Genomic DNA, 27,604 nt, shown 5'->3' with positions numbered 1-27,604 from the left:
GTAGGCCCTCAGGAGCAATAGGTGGAGGATAGGAGGGTCTTCAGTGAAGAGGCAACATCCATTCCTTAATTTTGGTACAGCACTGCATCCTCTTAAGGACCTCTTCTGTGTTTGATTGAGAGATAAAATGCGAGACAAGTTAAGCAGGTAAAAAAATGTATTTATGTAACAGTTGAAATTCAAAACATAGTCAAACCTGAAAATACACATCTATTCAATTGTTGAGAATGCACAGGCCAACAGAGCAAAGAAAGGTACAAGGACACGCAGAACAGGTTTTAGGCATCAGATTGTTGTTTTAACACATTTCGTGAGAGACTGTGGATTTTATTTGATAGAGTATAAAAATAAGGCCTTGCTAATCACGCATCTGTTATGGCTGGGTCAGCACAAAGACTGTCCTTCGTACTGTTTCTGCCAGAATCCTTAAAAAGCGTCTCTGACAGAAAGTACCAGATTCAGTATAAGATTATGAGCTGGGGACTCCAGAAGTCGGTTTCGATAAGCATCTCATACAAAACATCTCATTTCTTTTTTTTCCATCATTGACATTCACAAATAACAGCAAAGTAGTCTTATGCACACATATGCCATAACACATGTATTCATCAGTAGAGTGAATTTACTTTAAAAAGGTCAGGGGTCAAGCTTCCCAACAGCATCACAGTGTTTAGATCACCTGGAAGTTAGAAAGACTGTTCCCACCGAAGCCCGCTCTACCTAAAGATCAGTTTTTGGATATGATGCTTTTGGGAAAGGTCAACCCAAAGGAGTGGAATGGAACATTTTCTTTCTGGTGATGGATTCATGCCATAAGGCTGCCTTTTGGCCAGGACTATATGCATGTTAAATGCATATATTTTAGCAGGGCTGCTTGGTTAAAAAATATTACATCATTATGAATCAAATTAAAGACTCCTTTGAACGCAGGGGTTGCAGAAATTCAAACCTTGCAAATATTGTATAAGCAACAGCAGACGCTTTGTGCGATACCTGGGGAAAAAAGATAAGCTTTGATTCAGTATGACAGAATGTTGGGGAGTATGAGGTGCATCAACAGCAAATTTAACAAGTTTCACTGTCACTGCAAGAAGACCTACATTCCACCAAAATGAACTAATCTGACCACTGAATGCATAAACATTGCCACTAAAGGCTCAATTCTGTAATAACTCTACAGGGATAAAACCCTTCAAAAGGTTTGCTAGAGCCTCCTGAACAAACAAATTCTAAAGCCATGCTCTGTTCATGAGCTGCAGCACAGACTGAGAATAGCATGATGAGCTGTATCACGTGTGCGATGGGAAATGTGGAAATGCCCAATGGGACTGGCGACCTCTCTTGTACAACACATATGATCAATGTTGTGGGCAGACAACATTGGAGTTAAAGGAATACTCCAGTGTTTTCAGTCTCTACACCACAGTATCCAGGCACTCCGTCTAATCTAACTTAATCTAATCTACGTGAATTCAGCTATTTTAAGAAGGCATAGGTTTTTAAACTGCAAACACACACACACACACACACACACACAGAGAGAGAGAGAGAGAGAGAGAGAGATTGTATAATCTTCATAGAAAAGAACTGCCAATGGGTCTGGAACAGTCACACATAAGCCTAAGATCACCAGTTCCAATGCTAAGAGGGTAAAAAGACCTCTGGGACGAGTTGGAGTTGTGTTGGTGATCCAGGACAAAATATCCACAAATGGTCTTTGTAAACGCAATGCAATCAAACCCCCCACAGTGATGGTCCAATATCTAGTGTAACGCTTTCCCAGATGAGGAGAGAAGTTAGTGTAGCAAAAAGGGTGGACAAAGTCCCTATTGACTGTTATTATTATATCTTACCATAATCAATAATTCAAGTGCATTTACCTGTTATGAATCAGTAAGTTTTCTGTTCTGCTCAGGGAAATGACTGTCGATAGCAACTGACCATATCGATTTGGTAGACAGAGATGGGGTCGAAAAATACTTGAATTTTCTTTTAAGTGCTATTTTATATAACCATGATGATCCAAAGCAAAATTCACTGTGGGATTAGGTGACACCATCTCTTGGCCAAGAAAACACTGTGCCCTTTTTACTGGGTAAGCATCTGCTTAAATTTGGTTCTCCTCAGGCTATTTATATTCTGTTTAATAACCAGAAGATATCCATGTTAACTTTATTCTCGCAGTTTTCATGTTTATGGACACTGTGGTGTGGAGAAACCTATGAGCTTTCTTTCTCTTTACCTTCCATTCATGCTACCAACTCCATATCCTTTTGTGGAAGCACTGCACATAACTGCCTGCAAGGCGTTGCAGGTGAAGACCTTGTTGGGGTTAGGTTTTTTTTAGCTCTGGTAGTTGACCTACAGCTAGTTTTGCATAGCAGCAAGGCAACACGGTAATAACGACACATGTCTATGGGGTGAGCTGCGCACGGCATTTACGCACTGTTATGGGATGTGGGATCACAGAGTTATGTCCTTACACAGTATATACTGCTGTTTGACAAAACTGTACAAGCATTTTTGTCTGTTTTTCAATATATATCCAATACGTTTTTATAAATAGAAACATATTAAATTCCCATCAAAGGATAAACGTGCAAAAAAGGGAATCTATACAAATAAAAGAAAGGAGTTCTGGCTCCAAAAGATCAATCACAAATTGCACAATAATGAAGACTGGCTCCTGTGGTTCCACAGCAAGAATGGATCTGGCATTACAGGGGTGACATGTTTGAAGAAATAGTTCCAAGATCAATAGTAGACATGATTTATCAATTACCCCAGATGGAGTGTACCATCAAAGTCATGTTTGGAATCGAAAGTTGGTTTCCGATTTAGAATAGGAGATGCTAGGCTAATTTTTCTAACACACACTGGACTTGTAATCGGTAACCAATCTCATCTCTGTAAGTACATGCCCAAAAAAAAAAAAAACAGACATCTGTCTCTTCATTTGTTTAAGGCAGACAAACCAACAAGGTTTGGAACACAGTATCCTTAAGTTTAAAAACAATAGACTATGCAAATGTCTGTGCAGGCATTTCAAATGACCAGGAATAACATTTACCAGTTTCAGCGTGGAATAGATAACGTAACTCCAATTTAGCTTCAACGTTTAAAGAAAATCTGTCTATGCTGTTTCAGCTTTGGCCTGTATATACAGAGATGAGTTGTAAGCAATTTTAGCACTATAAACTAAATAAGTACACCTCAGACATCAACGCTGTCTTAGTTGATTAAATACATCTGGTGTAAGTGATAAGCCATATTCATCTGATACTCCGGCCAACCATTCATTTATGCCTTCAACACAATCCATAAAAAGGTTAGTCACAACCACAACATTCTACTCTGTAGGATGACAGTAAAACTGGCTTTATATGGTGAAACTTCAATAAACCTGTATTTGCTTGAAATATGCTTAAACTTAAGCTTTACTTTTGTTGCGTAATCCAAAGTCTCCTGCAACCCAAGTGAAACTGGTTGGCTTAAGCATCTTACAGAATGATTTTTATCAATACATCAAAGGCAAGAAAATGCCTAGGAATGTCCCGATTCCAGTTCCAGTTTTTAGTAAACTGTTGTATATAATGTGTTATTCTGCAGTGCTTTTGCCCCCCATCTGATAATTTGTCTCCAAGAAACTGTAAAACACTGCAGTGAATGTAATGTGTCATTATACAGCAGTTAGTTTCAACCTCACAATCTGATTGGTTGAGAAGCTTTTTCAAACTATAACTGTATAACTCTATCCGTACCACAAAAGGGGAGTCTTGTATCGGTAGTAGTCCAAAGTAGTTATCTTGGACTGTGTACAGAGCTTAACCGGTACATTAAATAACCTCTACTTAGTTGGTCCTGGAGTTTAGTGGACCCTGAGTTTATCTTCCTGTGAACCATTAAAGCAATGAGACATGAAGGGACAAAAAGAAACAACACTCCATCCATGGATTTCACACATAAAAAGACAAAAACATTAACATGCAATGCATGTAAAAGAAACCATATGCCTTTTGTAGCCTACTGTGTTAAGGCATGCTAGGGAATTGTTGCATAGAAGTAACTCGTGGAACTACTTTTGGGCGGAAGGAACTGACAGTATTAAATCCGGTATGAAATTCAAGGTTTCTTTGATTTATTTTGTTTCTTTATTTTGGGGAAAAAAACTGCTGTACAAAAACAATGGAGCACTTGAGGTTGTGTATCATCACGCATAGCATCACAGAAGTGATGATCTACAGCATCCAAATCTGCGACCTTATTCGCGATAGCATATGCCCTCTTGTGTTCTATTGCTAAAGCATAGTGGTTTACAGTCTGAATTGATATAGGGCTGAACATTGCTGATACTTGATCCAATAAAATATGCCTACCTGGATCAGACAAGGACATCCCTACAAATGACTAACTACACTGCTGGGCTGCATAGAAATGACGTTTTACCACATAAAGCCAGAGACAAAAGTGTTATTTCATGTAGAACTGTCTAACCTTTAACATCTTTTAAAAGATCTTAAAGCTACAATCAGTACAAGTTTTAAGTTACAAGTATTTAATACAAATATTAAATTACACATAAATTCACCAGTGTTAAACTCCACATCAAACGGGTCCAACATGGACAAACAACTGAAAACAAACTGAACAGTGGCCATTCTAAAAAGCAGGGGGGTAATCCCAAATGTACTGATTGTAACTTTAAGTACTTGAAAAGAAACATCAGAGTTGATCTCCAGCTGTGCCAGCAAGGAGAACTCCACTGAAAATGCTACACATGGAAACTCCAATCAGCTTCAGATTCGATGATCCTTGTCTACTGTAAAGGCTGCCATGGTTGACTCTTCACAACTCTTTCCAGAACACTTTTCTTTTTTCCAGCGACGGTCTCAGGAGGCATACTTTGTTAAAAGCTGGTCTTCTTCGTCTGTTTGATCATGTGACTGTGATGGTGAGGAGAGGTGGGGGTGCAGGTGTTTAGTGACCCTCAAGCAAAGAAATACTGGGATTGTTTTTCAGCATAAATCATGAAGTTTTGAATATACATATGATCCGGGAAGATGAAGACCTCTAGATTCCTTTAGCTCTGAGATATACTAATAATAAATACAACAACAAAAAAAGATATGTACTCATATTTCCAACAATAAAGTCTCTATAATAATACTTAAACTTTTTATGACATACAAATATACTTCCGCAACACCTTAAGCCCTACTCATGTCAGTTAGAAAATTAATAAAGAATGATAAATTATTATACAAAATTCAACACTATACTAGGTTGCTTTACAACTTGGATGTAAGTCCTGACATTTGTATTCCCCAGAAACACTTGCAACAAGAAAAAAAAAAAAAAAAAAAAAATACTCAAAAACCTGAATTCATCCTCTTTAGAAAAATACAGCTTGCCAAAAAGTACTCTATAAAATATTCCCTTGGTGAAACTTTTTCTTTTTTCCTCAGTAGCCTGCAGTCCAGGCATGATAGGACACTAAGTGCACTTTAGATCGGTGCGGTCGGTAGTCTGGTGAGCCTGCCTCACTCTTCCAGCACACTCCTTAAACTCCTTAGCACTCAAACTGCCAGACCACGTAAACCAACCGCTGGTGTTTTAAAAAAAAACAACAACAAAAAAAAACACCCCACAATGATTCCTAAAAATCTGAGACGTCTTTGTATGTGCATGGTTTGTGACCGGACACTAAACATTTTAACGGCCATTTCCAACATGTTTTCCACTCTGTTGGGAGGGGTACCACACTTTTAAAAGAAAGTTCTTTCACATGGTGGGGTGCAGTGGTGGGTACCTATCAGAGCCCCTCCATACACAGATCAGAGACCAGAAGACCCTGGCCATGAAGCGCAGAGAGCCAAGGGTGGCGCGGAAATGGGAAGGATGCATGTGGACACAGTGTGGTGGACTCGCAGCACTGCATGCAGAAGGACTTCCACCAATGTATAAAAGAGGGCTTTAAAAGGACACCACCGTGAAGCTGCTCAACTCTCGCTCCATCTCACTCGTTGTCAGTGATGCACCTTGGGCTGAAAACACACAGAGTATTTGAATACATACATACATTATGCAGCCATGTAAATCAAATGTACTGATTACATGCTTTGTGTATAAGTGTTTAACTGTACATGGATTCACAATACATAAGAAGGGTCATTTTCTGCTTTTTTGCTTCTAATATTGACTTTTATTTGTATGATCACACAAAAAATATATTTAGATATTCTTACTACCTTTCTTTATACCTCTGTCCTGATCAGTGCATGCTGCAGTGTTGCCCCTGCTGTAATACACCCAGTTCACCTCGAAAAATTAGCTTGTTAATTATTTGGGGGAGGCAGCTAACATGCGCAGGGCAGTGCTACTTCAGGACCTAGACTGAGAACACACCACCTTACTCTTGCTCTGGAGGGCCACAGCACTGCAAGTTTCAGCATCCGAGGTCAGCCAATTAGTAAAGCCTTCATGAACTAAAGAGGGAAAAGGCTAACGGTTGCAGACCTGTGGCCTGGAAGGAAGTTGGTTTGATATGCCCGAGGTAAAGAGGTAAAGTTGCAGCATTTTTTAATCAACAAATCATGTATTGTATGTACATATTTCTGTAAGTAAAAAACAGGATATTTTAGCAGTTTTGTTTTTATCTATGGTCTCTGTGAAGTAGGTAAAAAATAATATATTTGTTTACACCAAACTTTCATTTTCTAAAGAGCAAGGATTTTTTTTCTATGATATGGCACCAACTGACTAACAGCATCGTTAAATCTTAGCTCTCACCAGTCTAGAGATGTTATTCTGAGAAGCCTCGGTCGCCAAGGACAGCAGACTGGTGCTGGTCTTTCGAAAGATTCCATCAAGTGGCATCGTTTTGGTGATCTTGCCAGGCCTGTCCCCGAGGCCTGAAGTTTTGCGCTTGCGTGAATCAGGAGAGCTGCAGGGCAGTGGGCTGTGAGATAAGACGCCTCCGTGGTCCCCCGTCAGTGCCTGAGGCAAGGAAAGCTCCACGCTGGCGTACTTGTCTGAGTCCCGGGGCCCCTGCCCTCCTGTCCGAGGCTTAGCCCGAACACTCAGAGCTGCTGTCCCATTGCTGATGTGGGCGGGGCCTGGAGGCGGGTGGTAGCCGTTCCCATTCTTCCGGTACGTGGTGGCTTCAGAGGTGGGAGGAGGCTTTCGCTTTTTAACAGTCGCCACCTCTCCCGTGGTTCTCGCTGGTTTGGCTGCTTTAGTCTGTTGGAGCTTGGGACTGGGGTCTGGGTCTCTGATGCAGAAGACACCCGCACCATTGTGGGAGAAAGGGGTAGAGTATGATACCATGGAGACCCCGTCAAGGGCGTGGGGGAGTGCAGGAGTGGGGTTGGGGAGAGGAGGATAGCACAGAGGAGATGTTGCAGATGGGCTTGGGGATGTGCTGACCACAGAGTCTGCCACCAGGGGGACTTTTCTAGAACACAGAGGATGTGACATCATCAGCTTGTGGCAGGAAGCTGGGTCATATGTTGCAGTGAATAAAGCGTTCTGTGCACCTAATCGAAAAGGGCATCGTCACGACAACAGACCGACTTTGATTTGCCCTACATTCTGTGCACCCACATACAATGCCTTGCGGAAGTATTCAAGCTCCTTTGAAAGCTGCTGATTTTTTTTTCCCAAACCTATTTTAATGGCTACTATGCCTATTATATTTTAATATGTGCATATTAATATATGAGCATATGAATCTGTTTTAAAAATACTGATTGCAAAATGTGTCACTGGCTTTTAATACTATCAGAAGACACTGTACACACAAAGATAATCAGGATGCCACAGTGAAATTGAATTCAGTTCTTTCACTGAGACCTGTAATTCGTGCTTACCTCCACATCTGAGCATTGACATGTTTCTCCACCATACAGTGCAGTGCAAGCCTCATCCTGTCCCAGCGTCTGTCAAACACGTAGTGACCCCGCCCCATCATTCGGCTACTGAACGCACACCACTGACCAGCAGAGGAAGGGGAGTCGATAGTAAGTAAGTTGTAAGTAGTAAGTTGAAGTATCATTCACCTCATGTAATACACTCTTCAATCAAACTGAATTCAGAATAACTGAATTACATAAAAACAGAAGACCAATGGAACTTTTGATGCCTGTGTGGGTTTACATACCAAGAACACATAAGCCATAGAGAGCAACTAACATTAGAGCTTATGTTATTCTTACACTCATGGGCTGCGGGTGGTAGGGAACATTATGATATGCAGGCTTCTCATTCTCCTCAGGGAGCTCAGCTTCTTCTTCATCGCTGGATACATGGGCATCCCCACCATACTTCTGCCAGCTGGGCAGAATCGGGTCAGGTGCGGGAACGGGCACAGGTGTAGAGCTGAGCACCACCGCACCCCCACCACCAGACCCCCTACAACCATGCACAGAGGAAATCCTTTAAAACAACATAACATGAAAACATCTGAACTACATTGACAAACGTGTGTGCATTCCTCTTCTTATTAGCGGGTTTGAATATTCAGGCCGCAAGGATCCAGACACAAGCCAATGAATTGGTGGTGGACGTGTTTGCATGCGGTACTCTACATTATTGGTTTATTACTGGATAAAAATGCATGTGTGAAAGTGCTTGGGAACGCCTTACTTCTCTTTATCAAATTCTACTAGTACTTTTTGTTGATTACACATCAGAAGAAAAAAAAAGTTTGTTCTATTGCTGTAATGATGTTCCATCCCATTTTGTCATTTAAATTATTTTTTTATTATTGTTACCTGTGTGTGTGCGTATTGGCCAGCCGTAGTTTGAGAGTGGGAGTGGTTTTCCCGTTATGACAGCTCGTGGGTATGCTGGATGAGGCATCAAGTGACTGGGTCAACTGAGCTGACTGGCTGCTTGCTGCTTCCCTCTTTTGCCCAGTCTCCTTCTCCTTAGTCCGCCCCTTATGCTCCGCCAATAGAATATCAAAATCCTTCTTTCTTCCTGGGACCGCACGCCTATGAGTCAAAGAGTGGGTCTGCCAAACACACATGCATATGCAATATTTGTAGCTAATAAATAATTTGCTGACTGATAACCAACATCATATATAGTATATACAGTGCATCCCCTTCCCAATCTCTTCTATTTATAACATAAATGATAGAATTTTTATAAAACAAAAAAATATAGGCAACGCAAGAGAACGCAATGTTCTCATTGTGAAACACAGTGAAAAATGCCATCTCCCATGGATGTCCAGTGTCTTTCTTATTGTGAATTTTTGAACTGGGGTAAATGAGACCTGCAGTTATTTAGATCTTTACCTGGCTTATTTTTCCACCTCCTGGGTGAGCAGTCAATGTCCAGTTGGTGAAATTTTGGTAGGGCAGTCACTCTTGGGAAGGTTCACTACTGTTTCAAGTTTTCTACATTTGTGGATAATGGCTCCCACTGTGGTTTGCTAAGGTCCTGGAGCCCTAGCAGTGGCTTTGTAACCATTTCCAGACTGGTCTATTCCAGTGACTTCGTTTTGAACCCGTATTTGAATCTCTTCAGAACCTGGCATCACATGCTTCTTTTTGAGATCTTCTAGCCTACATCTAATTAGGTGATGTTTGGATTCAACAGATCTGGCACTGAATCATGCCTGGGTGTGGGTAGTGAAGTTAAACTCAACTGTCAATTTGGTTAACTGGTTGATTTAGTATCTGGGGGGGTAATTACCTTTTTTTTAACACAGATTATATAGGTTTGGAATAAATCTTTGTTTTGAATAAAAGGAATTAGCATTAAAATGTATACTTTTTTACAGCACTGTAACAGAAAAATGGATCAAACTGAGGCACATTACTCACCTTGCAGGTAAGAGATCGAGTACAAGGCCGCTTGCTCTCTGGGTCCAGCACTCCACAGTGTTTATTTGGATCAAAGACTCTCCCTGAAGAACAGTGCAACAAAGACAAACAATACACCAATAATCCATTCAAGTTATACACATATAGAAAGCATAAACAATACATGCCACTTACATTGACCAACACACATAGTATATTAAATAAAATTTTCCCTTTACAAGAACTGTAATAATTTTTTTTTTTAAAACCCACCAAAGTCCTACTTTAAGTATAATGCCATATATATGCCATTAGGCATCAATATTCCACCTTATTTTTGCCCCTTGTATTAAATGTTAATTGTCCCAATAATTATGCCATTTTTATTTGAGCTATATTTAAGGCTTGCAGCGAGGAAGCGAGGTATATGGATATTGCTTACCACGACTAAGGATATGAAATAATAAGGTTTAAAAAAAACAAAGTGCAGGCTGACTTTAAATTAGAAATGAGGTGCTGGACTTGGGTACATGATTGCAATTACTGATTGCAATGGATTGCAGCCTAACTAAATAGTGCTGTTAAACACATGCATACAGAATATAATTCAGAAAGCCAATCAGCAGATATTCGACAAAGTATGCTACTAAGACCTGGAGTATCAAAACTTGGTTTTGAATGACAGATATTTCACTAATACTCTGTGGTACTGAGGTGACTCGCTTAGTAACACAAATGTACTGGAAATAATCTTCATATAAGGAAGAGGGATGAACATGAAGAGAAGTGTTAGAATATTTTTTTAACCCTTTTTAAAAAGAAGGTTGTCCTCAAAGATACCGATACATTTTGGGGATTTCATGCTGGAATTTGTAAGAGTTTACAGTAACTGGCACCTGAATTTTTCAGTCTCAGGTCTCAGGGCTCGGGTTCTTTTTCATCCTTGGTGCAATTCATTTGGACACCATAAACACACAGTAATCGGATGTGGACCACAACAACTGCACAGACCACCTCCTCTCAGGGGTCTTGGTGCAGTTGTTGTGGTCTTGGTGCGGTCCCAAGCAAACTCTGGAGCAGTTAGTTTGTGGTGAGAACGTGATCGGACCTTGATCCGACCCAACTCTCAGATCTACTATGCAAGTTAATAATAAATATTCTACAGGTGTAGTTTAACCCAAAATATTGCCCACATAATTACTACAGCTATAAACAAATGCCATTTCTATCGTTGCTTTCTTGCTCCTGACCCATACAGGTCTAACGTTCTCACATGGTTTGTTTTGTTCAAACCTGTTAACTGATTCGAACTAGAGCAAACAAACTACAGGTGTGAATGTCTTCAAAGTGATTTAAATCTCAAAAGGTCATCCAGATAGGGAGGTGTTAAAACAGCATAGGAATCAATCTCGCAACGTGTCATTTGGTTCACAAAAGCTGTCCAGACTTCCCATTACAATAAATCACCTATTACAACTGTGAAACTGCAGATTCCCCAGACTATACTGAACAAATGGTTTCAGAGCAAAGTGTTGACTCGTATAAAACGGTTGTGACAAATACTGATTTTAATATTGACTTTTTACATTTCTAATAGCCGATAATATCAGCTGATAAAATGCAATGGTAAAAAGGGTAAAAAATTAAACATACAACAGTTTTAGTGAAACAGTGTTGATCGATATTGATAAATACTAAACAGTTGTTATTTGTCATCAGTTCCGTAGAAAACACATTTAGCATCATGAATGGTTCATTTTGGTTTGAATGCATTTTCAAGTTATTTTTAGTTCAAGTAATAGTTTTCCAGACAGGTCCAGGACTATAAAGCATTCTGAATGGAGATTCTCAGCTGGAAGCAAAATGTAGTACAGAATTAGGCTTAAATCCTGTCTGGTGGCCAACCCCTAAATTCAGCATGTAGTGCTATGATGGAAATAAAAAGGGTAAATTACTAGCTACTATCATCACATCACTGTATACTGGTTAATCCTGCGATCCCATCAAACCGTTTAATAAGCACTTGGACATAAGTAGTACAGCTGCCCAATGCTATCCATACACTAGGAGACTATTGATAATTCTGAGAAAGTCTTACACTCACACATCTAAACACAATCAGTCATGACTCACAGATGATTTTACAAAGACTGTGAATCTTGCATGGTCACTATCTGCAAGTCTGCAACTATATTAATTTTGAGATTATTTCCCATCATACTGCTGGTGGAAATTTACAGGAAGAGAAACGGTTCAACAATGGAGCAGAAACAGAAGCAGTTTTTGGCCATACCTGCTCTTGTGCATCCCACATTAAAATGGGTTTTGGATATGGCTCGATAAGATCAGCCTACTAATGTATCAGTCTATCAAGCAGTGAGATTATTAGTCAAACTGTTATTCTCAGACAATATTATTAGTCATCAAAATGATCAGCAACATAAAAATCGGTTTCGGTCACAAAGCTTTCAAATCAACTGGACTTTGCTTAAGAGACAGGAAGTAGTTGTGATTTTTTATGAGAAACAGAAGATCAAGCAGCTGGAGCCAGTGAACGACACTGCGTAAATCAGCACTGGAGCACAGCCAGGCAGTGCAAAAACAACATATGGAGTGGAAGATCTCTCTTCTCCACAGAGCCATCAGCTGGGGCTCTGCTACCACTGCTGAACTATCACGGACTACTCGTGACCCTCGTGAAAAAATATAATGCCCAACCTAACCTAGACATAGAACTGAGCATCCCTTAATGTTTTAAGAGAAATCTGCAGCATTCTTAGGATCATCCTTATAGTTAATAATGTAGTCTGGTGTAACAAAGCATCACAAAAGGATACATATAATTTTGTGGAGGCCTAAATAGTCATTGTTAACTCCCCACAAAGTGATTTTTAAAACAAGTTTTACCACATAAGCTTGACTTTGACGTCGAAAAAGCAAAAATTCTTTGCTTTAAATGTGTAGATTTTACACTATATCAGTATACCGTCATGGCTTGTCTGGAAGCAGATATTCATTAACTTTAACAATGCAATGAAAAAATGCTTCAAATTAAATTTCCAATTTTAACTGTAGTTAAACTTAGACTTTTATCTAGTTTATTTCAAACAACTTTTCATTATGACGACATCATCAATTACAGTTGTCCTACACTGCTAGTTTGTAGCTATTCATGGACACCTACCTTTCCTTTGGTGAACGGGTTGGAGGTGTGCTGAAAAGTTGTATAGCAACAGATGGGCTAAAGTCAGTAACAGTAATCCTTTAAAGTGCACAAAGTAAGCAGATGTTTTTCAAAAATTGGACATTATATATATGTGTGTGTGTGTGTGTATGTGTGTGTGTACACATATACACACACACACTAACACACACACACACTCCTAATCATTATCATGCATATATAGATAAATCAGATAAAATACATAAAATAAACACATACATATTGTCTCTGTCACAGAAAACAACCCTGAATCACAGAAAATGTCAACTTTACAGTATTTAATACATTTTTTTTGTTTTTAAATCATACCTCAATATATTTTAGCTGAATGCATCCATGCCATGTCTGGTTAAAAATTAGTTTACTTTTTAAAACAGTATCTTAAATAGAACTTTGTACAATGGAAGCTAATTTAGGCTTAATGAAATATGATATCACCTTAGAGGGGTTAAGTTAATTTTGTTACAATTGTAAGTTAGTAGGACTGTATAAAATGCATTTTTAAAAATGAAAAATTAGGGTATACTTCATTTTGGAAAAACTGTCTAGTACAAGGACTTTTTACATCGTATGCTGTAGCTAATTTAATAGAGGATGTTTTTTATTAAATGAGTAACAAATATGTAACTGATATATGTAACTGATACTGCATACAGTTAAATCAACTTTTAACTGCTTAATTACAGCTTTGAGAAATATAACAGTACAGCAGTTAACGTTATTTGTTCAAATATGCACTTACCAACTGACAGATAAAGTCAATGCCCAAATCTCTACATCCTGACCATATATCTGTCCTCTAGGAAAAATGTTTTACTCTCACAAGGCGGTTGGAAAGGGTCTGTCTGACCTGAATGAACGTGTAAGGCAGAACTTTTCATGTAAAGAAATAGGGACTGGGCAACTGGTATCGTGGGTCAAGAGTTGTTCAGCCGTTTGAAGCCTTTTGCTCTACTGTTGAGATGGGGAACATACCTTTTGCTATGTAGTAAACTACCGCCTCAGTAATACCACGCCACTTTGCGCTTTTCTTTTCGTAAGGCACAGCGTTAGCAAAGGACAGTGTGACAGTGACGATATGTAAATCAATGCTAGTTCCTTCCTCTCACCTGAAACTCTCTTTTGCCTGCTACCCTTGGCTCCATTAGGTTGTTTCCTATCTGAGGGAGAGGAGGGGACTCCAGTTCTTCTGTCCAATGAGGATGGAGACGGAGAGGCAGCAGGTCTTCTGTCCTGTGAGGAAGGTGAAGAAGTGGTGCGTCTGTCAAGTGGGGACCGTGAGGGACTTGGCCGTCCGTCCATCAGCTGTGGAGGCGTGGTGGAACGCGGGGTGACGGGGCCACGGCCGTTTAGGAGCTTTTCCTGATTCTTGTGGGAAGCTGGTGATGTGAGGGCAGATTTGAGAGTGGTGGATGTTGAGGAAGACACAGAAGAGGAGGAAGAGGGCACAGAAAGGGTGGAAGTGGTGGAGTTGACTTTAACATGCACTCCTTCTGTTCTGGTGAAACACGGCATCTTTTCTAGACTCACCACAGGTAAGGAAACACTGCAGGCAGAGAGCGAGAGAGAGCGAGAGAGAGAGAGCGAGAGAGAGAGAGCGAGAGAGAGTTTATTACATTGTCAAATTAGAATAAAATGTTTTTTTATCACTTACTTAAAAAAAAAAAAAAAAAACAGTCCTGTAAACACTTCGGACACTTGCCTGTAATCTGTTCCTTCGGACAGATTACATGGCATTATAAAAACATTAGAGGGTCTTCTGTTGCAGCATTGGAACTTTGGAACTAACTAGCAAGCTGTAAAAGTTGTATCAGCAGTCTCATTCTAGATGGAAGTTTACAACCTAAAGCCCAGCAACTCATTGCAACTCAAATGTTATGTTTCTTAAATGTAAAAATCAGCATAGTTTTCCCTGCTATAGCTTATAAGGAGCTTCATTCATTACTAAAAGGGAAATGTGTTCAGTCACAATTCCTGGGCATGTCTGACGTGTCTAAAGTCTACACTTTCACTTAGAGTGGCAAAGAATCAAGTGAGTGTATCAACTTCAGCTGATAAAGTAATAGAACGGCCCTTAAAGCAGCATTATGTGAGAATTGGTACTTGCTACTGGGCTCCCCCTACAGATGGAAAGTGTAACTCTTACCTCACTGCAGTAAATACAAATCACACTTTGAGCTTCCCCTTATGGTACACATGCATTTTACAAGCTATATGATACAGACGCTGCATCTGAAGTGAATCAGTTTTACCAGTCTTAATTTTGGCAGACGATTCTAAAAATTAACAGTGTGGGTCACATTTTAGTAATTTTGTCATTGTTAGTTTTTGTCTAGTTTTAGTTAACAAAACATTTAAGTCAAGTCTTAGGAAATTAGTAAATATTTAGTCATATTTTAAGCATGCATTTTTAGCCTTTTTACTATATTGGAGATAATAATTATTAATACCTTTGCTTAACAACAGCATGACAATTCTGATACATTTAATATCATGACATTTGTCTAATTAAAGAGACACAGTGCAGTGTGTACATACAATGTGGTTACACTGACTTAGGGTGTTCTTTGCAAAGATAAACTGTTCATATATAGCCCCATGCATTTTCATGTTCATACATATGCATTTTGTTGCCCCTTACATCACTTTTTTGTTTAGGTTTTTTTTTGCTTGGTTAGTTTTCCAGTATTCTGGATATTCAGATATTTGCATTTTGTCCATCTTAGATTTCAAGACCTCTCTCTGTAAAATGTTCTGTTTTTAAACAGTATTCGCACTTTGCAGACAGTCCCTCACAGTCTTCGCTGCAGTGAGTCTAGCTATTTTGACCAAATGTACTCGCCAAAATGGAAAGATCATGAATTGAAATATAAAGATCATACTATCATACAATCATAATGATTTGTCTCAATTTATGATATGTGCTGATCAGTGGACAGATAAATATAACTAAGCAGTCAATTTGAATTATCAGCTCAGTTTGCGCTGATATCAAAGAAATGAGTATGTGATAACTCACAGCCTACACATATCTATAATGACTGCAATATGGGCACAAAACCATCAAATCCTCACTACTGAATGTTCTTCTCACATTAGAACAGTCTCTTTGCCGTTCTCAAAGCAACACCCACCAGGCTTTGTTGCGTCCTCCTTTGGGTGGGTAAACGGCTAGTGGCGCTTTGTTGAAGCGCGAGTGCGGGTAATCGCGAGGCACACGGAATGGCAGGGGCTCCACCTCACTCTGGCTCAGAGACATCTTTGCCTTCATGGGAACCAGAGGGGCTCGCGAGCTGCTGGGAGAACTGTGTCTCCTCTCTGCGGCACACACAAACACGAGAAATAAATCATTCACATAGGCACACAGAAAAGTAAGAGTTCGACAACCACCTAACACTTCAGAAAGTCACTGATTCATAACAACAATAACAATAATAATAATAATAACAACTGAAAACGGGGCTGGAACTCACTCTGTCTGAAACTTGGATCTTTTCGGTACTAATTACATGTGTATGTTTGTTGCCAATTGTTTTGGCAACAATACAACAAGTAACAGTCATTTCAATAAAGCATTGTGGAGACAGAGAAAGAGAGAGCGAGAGAGAGAGAGAGAGAGGGAGAGAGGGGGGGAGCGAGAGAGAGAGAGAGAGAGAGCAAGCAAAGGAGAGAGAGAGATGCAGAGCAAAAACACAGTGGCTAAGAGCACTTACGGTTCTTGCTGTGCATGGCTTTGAGGGGTCTGTGGTGGGGGAGGCTGTCCTCTCTGCTCAATGTGCAACTATTCCCCAGCTACCTGCAGGGGTAAATCAGCAAGGTCAAAATAAAAAACACACACACACACACATATATTTACAAACACCACCAATATGCTGTGTCTTTTCTACCACACCGGCTCATCAGCTGTGCGGTCAGAGAGACAGTAAATACATATTACTACTGACAAACATCAACACAGAAGAACGGATACTTTTATTTTCTAAATAAACAATAATAACGGCCCTCGCCCCGTCCTGGCAGCTGGCCCAGACATTGTTCTCCCCCAGCCAACACACTTCAGCCAAATAAACCTGCAGTGCCATTTGTGATGTCTCCAAAGCCTTGGCTGTACTGGCTTCTGTTCGGCCAGAGAAGAGAGGAAGAGCTTACAGTGTACTGAACAGCGTCAGGCTCACACCAGCGCTGTGGCACAAACAACAGGGCCCTCTGACCTCTATTGCAATTAGTCTGTGGGACCGCGCGGCAGGTGTGTAAATAGGTCTGTAGGTGCTGAGCAGCAGCTGGAGCAGGCCAAAGTCCACCTCTTGCGAAGGCACGCTGCTACTCCTAACTAAGCACAGCAGCTACAGAATACAGAACAGAGCTGTCATGCAAAATAAAATTGAATGTAATAATCCACAAAACTTCAGTCCAGAAAAAAATAAGGAGAAGCTGAAAATGTGCCTTACTGTAGTATGTTAATTGTAAGCTATTCAACATTAGAAAAGTACAATATTTGGGGGCTCTGAACGGCTCAGCGGTCTATTGCACTGCCACTAAGACCTGGGGGTTGCGAGTTCAAATTCCGAGCCATGCCGCTTTGCCATCAGCGTCCTGAGCCTCGGGTAAGTAGATGGAACCCTCTCCCCTCATCACTCTGTGTCGGGAGCACTGCTAGTGCTACAGAGAGCTACAAATTAATTCTTGATACCAAATTGGGAGGAAAAGGAAAAAAATAAATAAAATATTTGATATAAGCTGTGTTGGTAGTGTTTAAAAACACGTATAGAAGCTGTGAAGTTACACACTATCCACAAGCCAAGACAGCAAAAGTTTGGGAACCCCTGGTGAAAATATATGTTGTTCTGAATAGCTAACCAAGTTTATAAAACAAAAAAAGAAAAGAGACCTGATTGCTAAAAGACAAAGTTAAAGCAAAATTACCATCTGTTCCATCTGTTACTGTGTAAAGCAAACATGTTGGGTTCCCTACACGGTTAGTAGATAGTTAGTAACACCCCCTTTTGCAAGTATCACAGCCTGTAAATATTTTGTTAGCCAGATAAGAGTCTCAATTCTTGTTTGAGGGTTTCTGACCATTCCTTCTTGCAAAAGACGTTTTATTCTGTAAGGGTCTTGGTAGGATCTTGCTCCAAAAAGAAGCCACCCTTTTTTGCAGGTATTTAACTGAATCTATTTCTCCCTGTACCAGAGAAATGTTTCCCCTGCCACTGGCTGCAACACAAGCCCAAAGCGTGACCGATCCATCCCTGTGTTTAACAATTGAAGTGGCGTTCTGTCGTTAAATTATGCACCCTGTTTTCTCCAGACATACCTTTGCTCACTGCGGCCAAAGAGTTATATCTTAGCATCATCAATCCACAGGACAGAATGTTCTTTCGAAAACTTCTGATTTTAATTTTGTGGTGATGACGTTTTTCTGATGACTATTTCATCAAGGTCAACTTTGTGCAACGGTCACTGAGAAAAGAGAGCACCACCAATAGAGTGTATGCTAAATCTTCCCAAAAGTCTCTTACGGCCAAGCAGGGGTTCTCATTTGCCTTTCTAGCAATCCTTCTCTCAGAAAGTTTTCTTGGTCTTCCAGATCTCAGCTTGATGTCCAGGGTTCCTTTTAACCCAACTTTAGACATTTCTTAAGCATGTCACAGACTGAGGAAACAGCTCCCTGCAAACAATCTGCTGGCTTCTTCTTAGATTTTGTTGCGTTGTGGGCATCAAGTAATTGTATTTCTCAGCCCACGGTGCTGAGACCTTGGTAAAAGTTATCTGAGTACTCGCAGGGTTTCACAGTAACAGGAATTTTGACTGGGGTTCCAAACTTTTGCAGGCCATGAATGTAGACCCCAAATGAACACACTAGCCACACGCCACATGTAAGCCTCATGTTGTAAAACTGCTATACAAATACATTTCAACAAAAAATGTTTGTTTGTTCGACTTTCCACTTTGCACTGCACTGCAGAGTAAAGTCCATCTCAACCACACTCAAACCAACATTCTAAATATGGATATTTGTGGATATTTTAAGGATACTCAACTTAAGAATTAGTATTACTAATTAGTATACAATTGGGACACACCCCATATCTCTGAAGATTATCTGGGCAGATTCAATATACTGTGACTATAAAAGTATTTACCCTCTTGGATGTGTTCCCCTTCTATTGCTTTTATAAATTGAAATCATGTTTAATTAAAATTTTGATAATAGATATGTAGAAAAAAATTACAAAGAATATTATAAATAAGTGTAAAATAAGTGATTCCATTAATACCCACCCTCTTCAAGTCAGTATTTAGGAAATACACCTTTGGCAATTCGCAATCACAGCACTGAGTCTGCATGGGTTTATTTTGCCCTAGTCTGTCTGCTTATTTGTCTTAGTGACTTTTATTTTGCCCCAGTCTGTTTGTTTGTCTCAGTGATTTATTTTAAGAGTCTGCTCGTTTGTCTTAGTGACTTATTTTGACAGTCTGTTGGTCTTAGTAACTTATTTTGGCCAAGTCTATTTGTTTGTTTGTTTTAGTGACGTATTTTGACAGTCTTTGTTCATTTGTCTTACTGATGTCTTTTTTTACACTCAGCCATGTACTGTACTGTGTAATCTCTATGGGACAACGTTTACCGTACCATGATAGTTCAGTGTAAATACATGTACTGTTACACCCCTGTGTAGATTCCTCACCCTGCTTTCACACTTGCAGGCGACAGAGCAATAAGTGACCAGTCATTTTACTATGAGTGCACGAATCATGAGGCGGTGAAGCAACATTCTAAACAACTGGCTCCAAACGAATTCTTTGAATCAACTGCAGTCCCCAGCTTCTGATTCCTCAATTCAATATAAATATATATATATATAATAAATAGAGTATTTATTAATTGATTTATTGCGTAAATATAATTTTCTTATTAAATACACATATTAAATAACATTTTTCAGTATTTGTCTCAGCTATTGCATTTTCTTGTAGGAAGCTGGACCTTGTACATGCCCACATGCATCAACTCGAGCGGCCTCAAACAGATAGAGGCTTACAAACATGCATTACAAAGAGAAATTATAAATCATAAATCTATTTTATAGTATACCAGGACTAGCTGGCACACTAAGGAAGAAAAAAAACATGCACTGGTGGTTAACTAATGAGAAAGGATGAAACTATAGAAGCTATAATCGTGTCCCAACTGTGTACTACACACACCCACAAGTGAAAAACTTGGGGCGATGTAAGCAACTTATCGTCTGTGAAACGCAAAGTTAAAACACAGCTAATCTAAATTGGTTTGTTTTAGCAGCTTAATGTCCGTGCAAGGGACTGAATTGACTGGTGACTGGCACATTTTTTGACTTCATCGAAAGGATATGGGCCCTTAAACATCGGCCAGTGTTTTATAACCTATTCTCAACAGCACGCTGGTGATTACCACACACACACACACACACACACACACACACACACACACACACACACACACACACAAATTTCAACACCTTTCTCTGTACTTAGCACAGTGTTCAAGTAAACCAACTGAATTGTCACAAAGATGCTACTCGCCAAGCACTGACCTAAACAACACAGCACGGTCACAACTCACCCACATGTCCAGGGTGCACATACAACTCCCCCAACACACTTGTGTGCGTGTTAGCATTAGCACTCACCAAGCCTGACAGGCCACAGGAAGCCAGACTCAGCTCCTTACAGCACACCCACAGAACACATAGATCAGCTGCCTCTGTTTACATCCGGTCGGCAACTGCAGGAAGACAGCCGCCACACACACACACACACACACACACACACACACACACACACACACACACACTCCAGGGACATGGTCTAAACTAAAACCAAAAGCAGAGGCACTGAAAGTGAGGCAAGCGCACAGGCCATTGAGGGTTGGGATCAAAAGCCTAGTCTCTGAATAACACACACACACACACACATACACACGCTGATCCAGAGCACCACTTACTTAGCCTGTCTCCACTGCCGCCAGCCAACGGTTAGGGGGGGAAAAACCCAAAACAACAGAGAAAGAGTGAAAGGGAGGGAAAGGAGAAAAGAAAAAAACAACAGGGAACAGCATGGCTTCTTGCAAACGAGAGTATTCTCTCTCTCTTTCTCTTTCTCTCTCTCTCTTACTCTGGAAGTTGAATAGCTGCGAGTCATTGACCCCTGAGCTGACCCATGGGAGGCTGGCAGCTGCAGTGTGCCTCTTCTCCACTCTCAGGCTAACAGACAGTGTAGAGCCCGACTCTTACATGGGTTGGCTATTAACATCAGCCATTGAAGGTCCACATAGGCCAAGTTCACAATCTGTTTACTTCTATGACCGTAATACAGTCATCCTGAACTGCTAAACTTGGCACGCATAACACCATCATGGTTAAAATGAGGGATGTATCGATAGAGGAACTATTCTACACTACTGTTCTACACTCTAAAACTGTAAGGTAAACACTATTAACTACTTTTAATAGTGAGTTTGGCAGGTTAGTACACAAAATATTAGCATACTAACCTGTTTCTACTAACAGAAAGTGATGAAGCATTGCATTCATTTTCCAGATCTGCGTAATTCCTCCCCTTCCATTTTGCCCTGCACTGCAGGGTAAGGTTCATGTAAACCACACTCAAACCGACGTTCTAAATATGGATTTTTGTAGACATTTTGGGGACACATCCCATGTCTCTGAAGATCATCTGGGCAGATTCAATATACCGTGACTATAAAAGTATTTACCCTCTTGGATGTTTTCCCCTTTTATTGCTTTTATAAATTGATGATAAAATGATTTATAGATTGATGTTTAATACAATTTTTGATAATATGTAGAAAACAATGACAAAGAATACCCACCTTCTTCATGTCAGTATTTAGGAAATACACCTTTAGCCACAATCACAGCACTGAGTCTGCATGGGTATGTCTCAGTCAGGCTTGCACATCTGGACACTGTAATTTTACTCCAAACTCTATTCTTTGCAAAACTGCTCATGCTCTGTCAGGTTGCTTTAAAGTAAAATAAAAATATATAGTCTATATACATCTATAAACATCTTAATCAATCTTGCATTACAAAAAGCTGCCTTTTATTGATTTTTAATGTTACAAATGTGTTCCTATGAGGCTATGTTGATATGGTTGACAATCATCACTGAATTCCAATAGATATTCTGACTGTCAGAAAGTCTATATGGGGACCTGATTCAAATGACAATATTCTGAGTTGGGCCCAGCCCTATATTAAAGGAAAAACCTGGGACTAAAAAGAATAATATGCTAATTTTACAGAGCAGCAGCCCATTGTCAGCTAAATATTCTGATCTTCAGAAGTGACTGAATATTGCTTAGTGAATTCTAAACATCCGTTTAAGAAATCCATTAAGAAACATTCCATTTTACCACATGAAACATTTGGCTAATGTTACTGCTTCTGAAATATAGCTTTCTTAAAAAAAAAAAATAAAACATCATTTTAATTTCAGTCATGCCCTTAGCAGAGAGAAACCGGAGTGTGTTTATGTGTTAAGAGCACAAGGACACTCCCACTACCTTCCCACCATAGCCCCTTCACACAAAACAAACTACAGCTCGAGACAGCAGGGGGCATGATCAAGAGCATGCTGCCAAGAGCCTTGTGTGCGCGTGCATGTGTGTGTATGTGTGTATGCTGCCTCCCACTGTGTAGACGCACTCACTCTGCCAGTACACGTGGGCAGGGCACAAGACCAGAGGCAGATGCGAGCCAGGCAGAGCGGAGTGGAATAGGCCGGAGTGAAAAAAACGAAAGTAAACACGTCCCGCTGCCAGAGACGAGCGTTCTCACAGCCCAGCTCTGCCGCTGACTAACAATTCCACCACTCCTTCAGTGCGCAGATGAAAGCAAGCAGCTCACGCACAGAGAAGCTTATCGCTTTTAAGTGACTACACGATCACACTGCTTCCTTCATTGTGAATGCAATTATATTAAGTGACTTTTTTGATGTAGTAGACTACACACACGTCTGACAACGTTTGTACACCAGTGACCATTGGGGTTCAAAGCATGTAAAATGCATCCAAGCCAAGCACTGAAAGAGCTGTGTGAAATGTATAAATAAGAGCAGAAACCACAGAATCACCAAGTATTCAAAAAAAAGATGCTCTGAGCCCTGTGCTACAATACTTCAGAAGAGCGTTTTGTGGATATTTTCATTACTTTGAAAACATTTACCAGTAAAATGTTGTACTAAAAAGACCATGATTATTGTTTCATTTTCTGAAAATGTCTCACATATGTACATATCATGAAAAAGTATTGTGATTTTCATTTTAAATTCCTCACAGACTACTTAAATGAGTTTTAAATATTTCCTTATTTCCATGTATAAATATTTGTACCACTAACAGCATTAACGCAAACCTCTCTCACCTCACTTCATGTATACTGCTTATTCCACACCTCCAATTTCACTCAAACTTCACTTACCTTTCCAACACTACTTATCCACACCCACCTACTTCAAAACCACTTAAGATCCCTAATTTCAGTGTGTGGTGGAATTCAGCTGGAATATCACCAAGCTGGCCAGCGCTGGCTACTCAACAGCCGGAGAAAAACCCAGTGGCTTGAGTTTCCCCTCCAGAATCCAGCTTTAATAAAGAGAAGCAGTGTTATGTTCTTTCCTCCGGCTCAAAGCAATGGAGCGAGAACCCACTGAGCCAGGAGGATGCAACTTCCCAGAACACACTCCGACAGAATCTCTTTAAAAAACAAAATTATGAACAGCCTGGGACTTCAGCCTTCAATAAGTAGCAGACAGCACTCTGAGAGGCCAAGGTCATGTTCAGCAGAATGTAAGATTCCAGTTTGGAGGTGCTATAAATAGAGCAGTGTCAGAACCATTAATCAGATCTGAGCTTTTTGATTTTGTGACGAAAGGCTGCAGTAAGAGGTCAAGTTGCATGTGTATTTCACAGAACGTGCAGAGAACTGCTGAGTATACTCTCCACAAACCACAGCTTTGGAAGCTCACTCGCTGGCACTCTTACCGTAATGGGTCAGGAAGCCCTGAGGCTTGACGACTTGGGTGCAGACATTGCATTCAAGAGAGAAATCCTCACAAGTTGGGAACTGGCCATACAAGTGCATATCTATGACAGAGAGAAAGATAACGAAGGAGTGTAAGAGGCAATGTGTTAACATCGTGGTTTATTCTTCCTCCAGTTTATTATTTTACTTACTGTCACAAACCCAATACGACTGTGGAATGGTTTATAATTTAGGTGTGTAGTCCTGAACCATTTCTGAGCTGGAACAATGTGTATCAAATACACTCACTGGAAACTTTTAACACAGACCTACAATTCTAGTGTACAGTTAGACCAGTGGTCACCAAATGTCCTCATGGAGATCTATCTTCCTGCAGGTTTTACCTCCAACCCCAACACCGCATTCAGCAGAACAAGAACTTCTGAACACAGTCATTAGATGGATCAGGCACTACATGGATTAGAGCTGCAGGAAGGCTGATCTCCAGAAGCAGGGATGATGACCACTGTGTGAGAGACTACAGCCTATCTGGTACCAAGTACAAATTACCCGTTCCCTGGTCCCTTATTATTGGTCCATATTCTGACCTCAGGACTGCTCTTGCCTAAATGCTTTTGGGTGGAGAGTCATTCTTAACCTAGCAGTAACTGTGAGGTGTGTATAGGTGTATAGCACCTCACCAATTTCTCAAAAAAATAAAAAAAATAAAAAAATTGTCAGACATTTTATGTGAAGAACATTCCAAGCTTAGCAACATTGCTTGACTTCAGCTCTATGAACAGTAATAATGTGTACTTTAAGCCAGTGTAACCACATCTAATCATTTGGTCACTGATACTTAAAAGGGAATTCCATAGATTTCCATTAAAATTGCTGTATAATTAAATGTTTAAGGTGTAGACAATTATTAAATGGCTCTGTTTTAAAGAAAGGTACAGCCTTTCAGTGGGGGTAGAGTTGAATGCCTCTAAAAGCCAGGGACAGGTTTCTGATAGCTTTGAGATATGTATTTGGCTTATTATGCATTTGAAAAATATCTATTCAGAGTGGGTGTTCCACAACAAAACAGAGCTCAAAAAACATTATTTCGGGTTTCCATTTTTTGGACACAACATAAAAGGACAGCTGCCAGATTCAAATTATGTCAAAAAGTGGCGATCTATAAACTCATTTTGGACAGCAAATAAGACGTCTACATTAGACACTGTGCACATTGTGATCCTTGGTCCCAATCACCACCACTGTAAAGAAATGGTCAACAACTTTCAATGATTGCCCATTTTACAACAATGCATTCTAAATGTCTTTGTTTACATCAAAACGATGATATTTTTCAAGCCAATCTGAACTCTGAAATAGGCGGAATCCCCCCTTCGCAGATAACTGCAGCTGTAGCAAGGATAATGCTGGTGTTTTTCGTATGGGTTCAGGCGCTCTCACAGAAATGAAACAGAACAGAGCAGTGAATGGCAGACATTAGTCTTTTGGCAGGCGGGCTGATCATGCAGCCAGGCGAAGTTCCAAACAAACCGTGCCTCACGAAGCGTCCAATCAGCGCCAGCGTCTGTCCGCCTCCCTCCAATCACAGATGCGTACCGTCGCCCGAACGGGCCAATAGGCGTTCCCTCTCCGTTTCTCTGTCTCTCTCAGGGAACCCAGTCCCGTCTTCGTGGACTCCCCCAATCTATACGCGGGCGAGAAAACAGTGCGAACCGTGCTTCCAAAAGCACGACAGCAATTTCCTCCGCCTCTGCCAAGTCAAACAACAGGGAGAGGAGTCACTGCTCTTCTGGACCCCTCGACAAACAGAGTGGAGCGGCGCCAGAACACCAAACTCCACTAACTGTCTTTATCGGAGCGGGGAAGAAGCGCGAGGCGAACAACGGTCCGTTCGACCCTCACTATCCCATTCGAGACCGCCAGAACCTCTGCACATGGCTTACAAAACACACACACACAGCACCCCACAACTGCCCGTCTGTAGATAACTAGCTAGATAACTACATTCCCAGAGTCGTTCTCGTCAGTGAGACAATAAGAAAATAAAGAAAGCCTGAGTTTTAGTGCACGTGTGAGCGCGCGCGCTCTTCCACACGCCACTGTGTGTAAACACCATTTTTGTAGCCGTTCATGAGACAATTACTGTCAGGCAGTGTGGCACTAATTGACCTAGCTTTACTTTTGACCTCAAAATGAACCGCATTTAAGTTTCTAACACAAATAAAACTTGAATAAAAAAGCGAGATAGCCCTGTCGGGGCACAGGAAGGCGAACGGGTGGTGTTAACTGATCACTGAAGGCGACAGCGGCGGCAGCAGCAGCAGCAGCAGCTCCGGTGCTTATAATGACATGCAGTGACACGGGCAGAAACGCCCACCAGCATGGTAGACTCACCTTCCCCACTGAGTTACTTCACCTGCCCGCGCTTCAACAGACGTCCGTTGTTCATCCGAAAGGAACCGAGAAGTTGGGAGTTGTTGTTGTTGTTGTTGAGGGGAGAGTGGACTGTTGTGCGACGCGGGCAGCAGGATAGCGCTCACTCACTCACACACACACACACACACACACACACACACACACACACACAAACAAACACACACACACACACACACACACACGCAGCTGCTAGTAGCTAGGTGGCTGTGTGGAAGCGAAGCAGACTCGGACGAGAGACACTCACGGGCTAAAACTTAGACCCGCTCACGCACGCTGTGCCATTATGTCACTCTGAAGCGCATCGGCTCGGAAAGTGAGGCCGAGGCCCACGAACAGCCGCCCGCAGGGAGAAGCGCCGCCTTTCCGAAAACACTGCCCTCGGTCGCTGATACAGCTGCCGCGTTATTTATTTCAGTTGGGGAGATGCATGGAGGACACCCAGCTAGCGCAATCTCAGTCTAAAAACGCTGTCGACAACAAGTGCGAAATGGACACAAAACAGCGCGAGGACGCAAGCGGCGGCGCGCACTTACTGTCCGCCGGCTGTGATACTGCTGCGTCGTGGAGGAGAGACCGCGATCCGTGCGCGAACGTAACCAGGCTGAGTTGTTGGCGAGCCAGTGTCGCCATTGCTCTTCCTTCTTGTTGCTTTGCTTTTTCCTTTCCCCTTCGCAGCCAGCGCGACGAGAGAGGCGAAGCGCCGTGACGTCACCTTCGGCGAGCTTCGACTGCGGCTTCGGAGAGAGTGGACGAGCGGGGCCGAAGACCGTCAAGTTCAAGAGTTCACATTTCTGCAGTGTCGTGTCACGATGCGGGGTGTCGGAGGTAGACGGGGGCACACCTTTAATTCGCCTGTCAACAACAACGACGTAAAAAAAAAAAAAAGTATTGTAAATATGACATTTTACAATAACAGCAATAGAATAATAATTATTGTATTAATAATAATAATCTTAGAATCTTCAAATGCATAAAAATAGAAGGTACTGACTTACTTTATTGGATCTTTTCGACCGAAACTGCACTGCATTTTAAATATATAACATTTATTAACTGTTATTATAACTGTTGTTATCTAGCTATAT

The 27,604-nt window shown here is 40.9% G+C and overlaps 1 protein-coding gene across 5 annotated transcripts; it reads right to left on the bottom strand.

Moving 5' to 3' along the window:
* Positions 1 to 139: 139 nt before the first annotated feature.
* On the bottom strand, positions 140 to 27,242 carry atxn7l1 (ataxin 7-like 1). 5 transcript variants are annotated; one of them, XM_072672820.1, is made up of 12 exons: positions 27,053 to 27,241; positions 24,083 to 24,184; positions 16,749 to 16,831; positions 16,170 to 16,353; positions 14,145 to 14,581; positions 12,997 to 13,026; positions 9,834 to 9,916; positions 8,772 to 9,013; positions 8,214 to 8,409; positions 7,869 to 7,990; positions 6,790 to 7,453; positions 140 to 6,044 (listed from the first exon to the last, which is right to left on the bottom strand). In XM_072672820.1, exons 3-12 carry the CDS (start codon positions 16,762 to 16,764, stop codon positions 6,027 to 6,029), a joined length of 1,992 nt encoding a protein of 663 aa, XP_072528921.1. In that variant the 5' UTR covers positions 16,765 to 16,831; positions 24,083 to 24,184; positions 27,053 to 27,241; the 3' UTR covers positions 140 to 6,026. The 5 variants fall into 5 exon arrangements, with proteins under 5 accessions (XP_072528921.1, XP_072528922.1, XP_072528925.1 ...); XM_072672821.1 differs by lacking the exon at positions 27,053 to 27,241 and adding an exon at positions 26,478 to 26,561; XM_072672824.1 differs by lacking the exon at positions 12,997 to 13,026 and having other exon boundaries at positions 27,053 to 27,242.
* Between the last annotated feature and the right edge of the window lie 362 nt (positions 27,243 to 27,604).

Source organism: Salminus brasiliensis, chromosome 2 (genome assembly GCF_030463535.1).
Source record: "Salminus brasiliensis chromosome 2, fSalBra1.hap2, whole genome shotgun sequence".
Classification (NCBI taxonomy): domain Eukaryota; kingdom Metazoa; phylum Chordata; class Actinopteri; order Characiformes; family Bryconidae; genus Salminus; species Salminus brasiliensis.
Note: the sequence above shows the minus strand (reverse complement) of the source record. Positions and strands in the feature narration are given on the sequence as shown.

Coding starts and splice junctions, on each gene's coding strand:
- atxn7l1 (XM_072672820.1), bottom strand. Junction 14,582..16,169: donor GGAGGACGCAACAAAGCCTG/GTGGGTGTTGCT, acceptor CTCTGCCTGCAG/TGTTTCCTTACCTGTGGTGA. Junction 7,454..7,868: donor GTCAATGCTCAGATGTGGAG/GTAAGCACGAAT, acceptor TCTGTGTTCTAG/AAAAGTCCCCCTGGTGGCAG.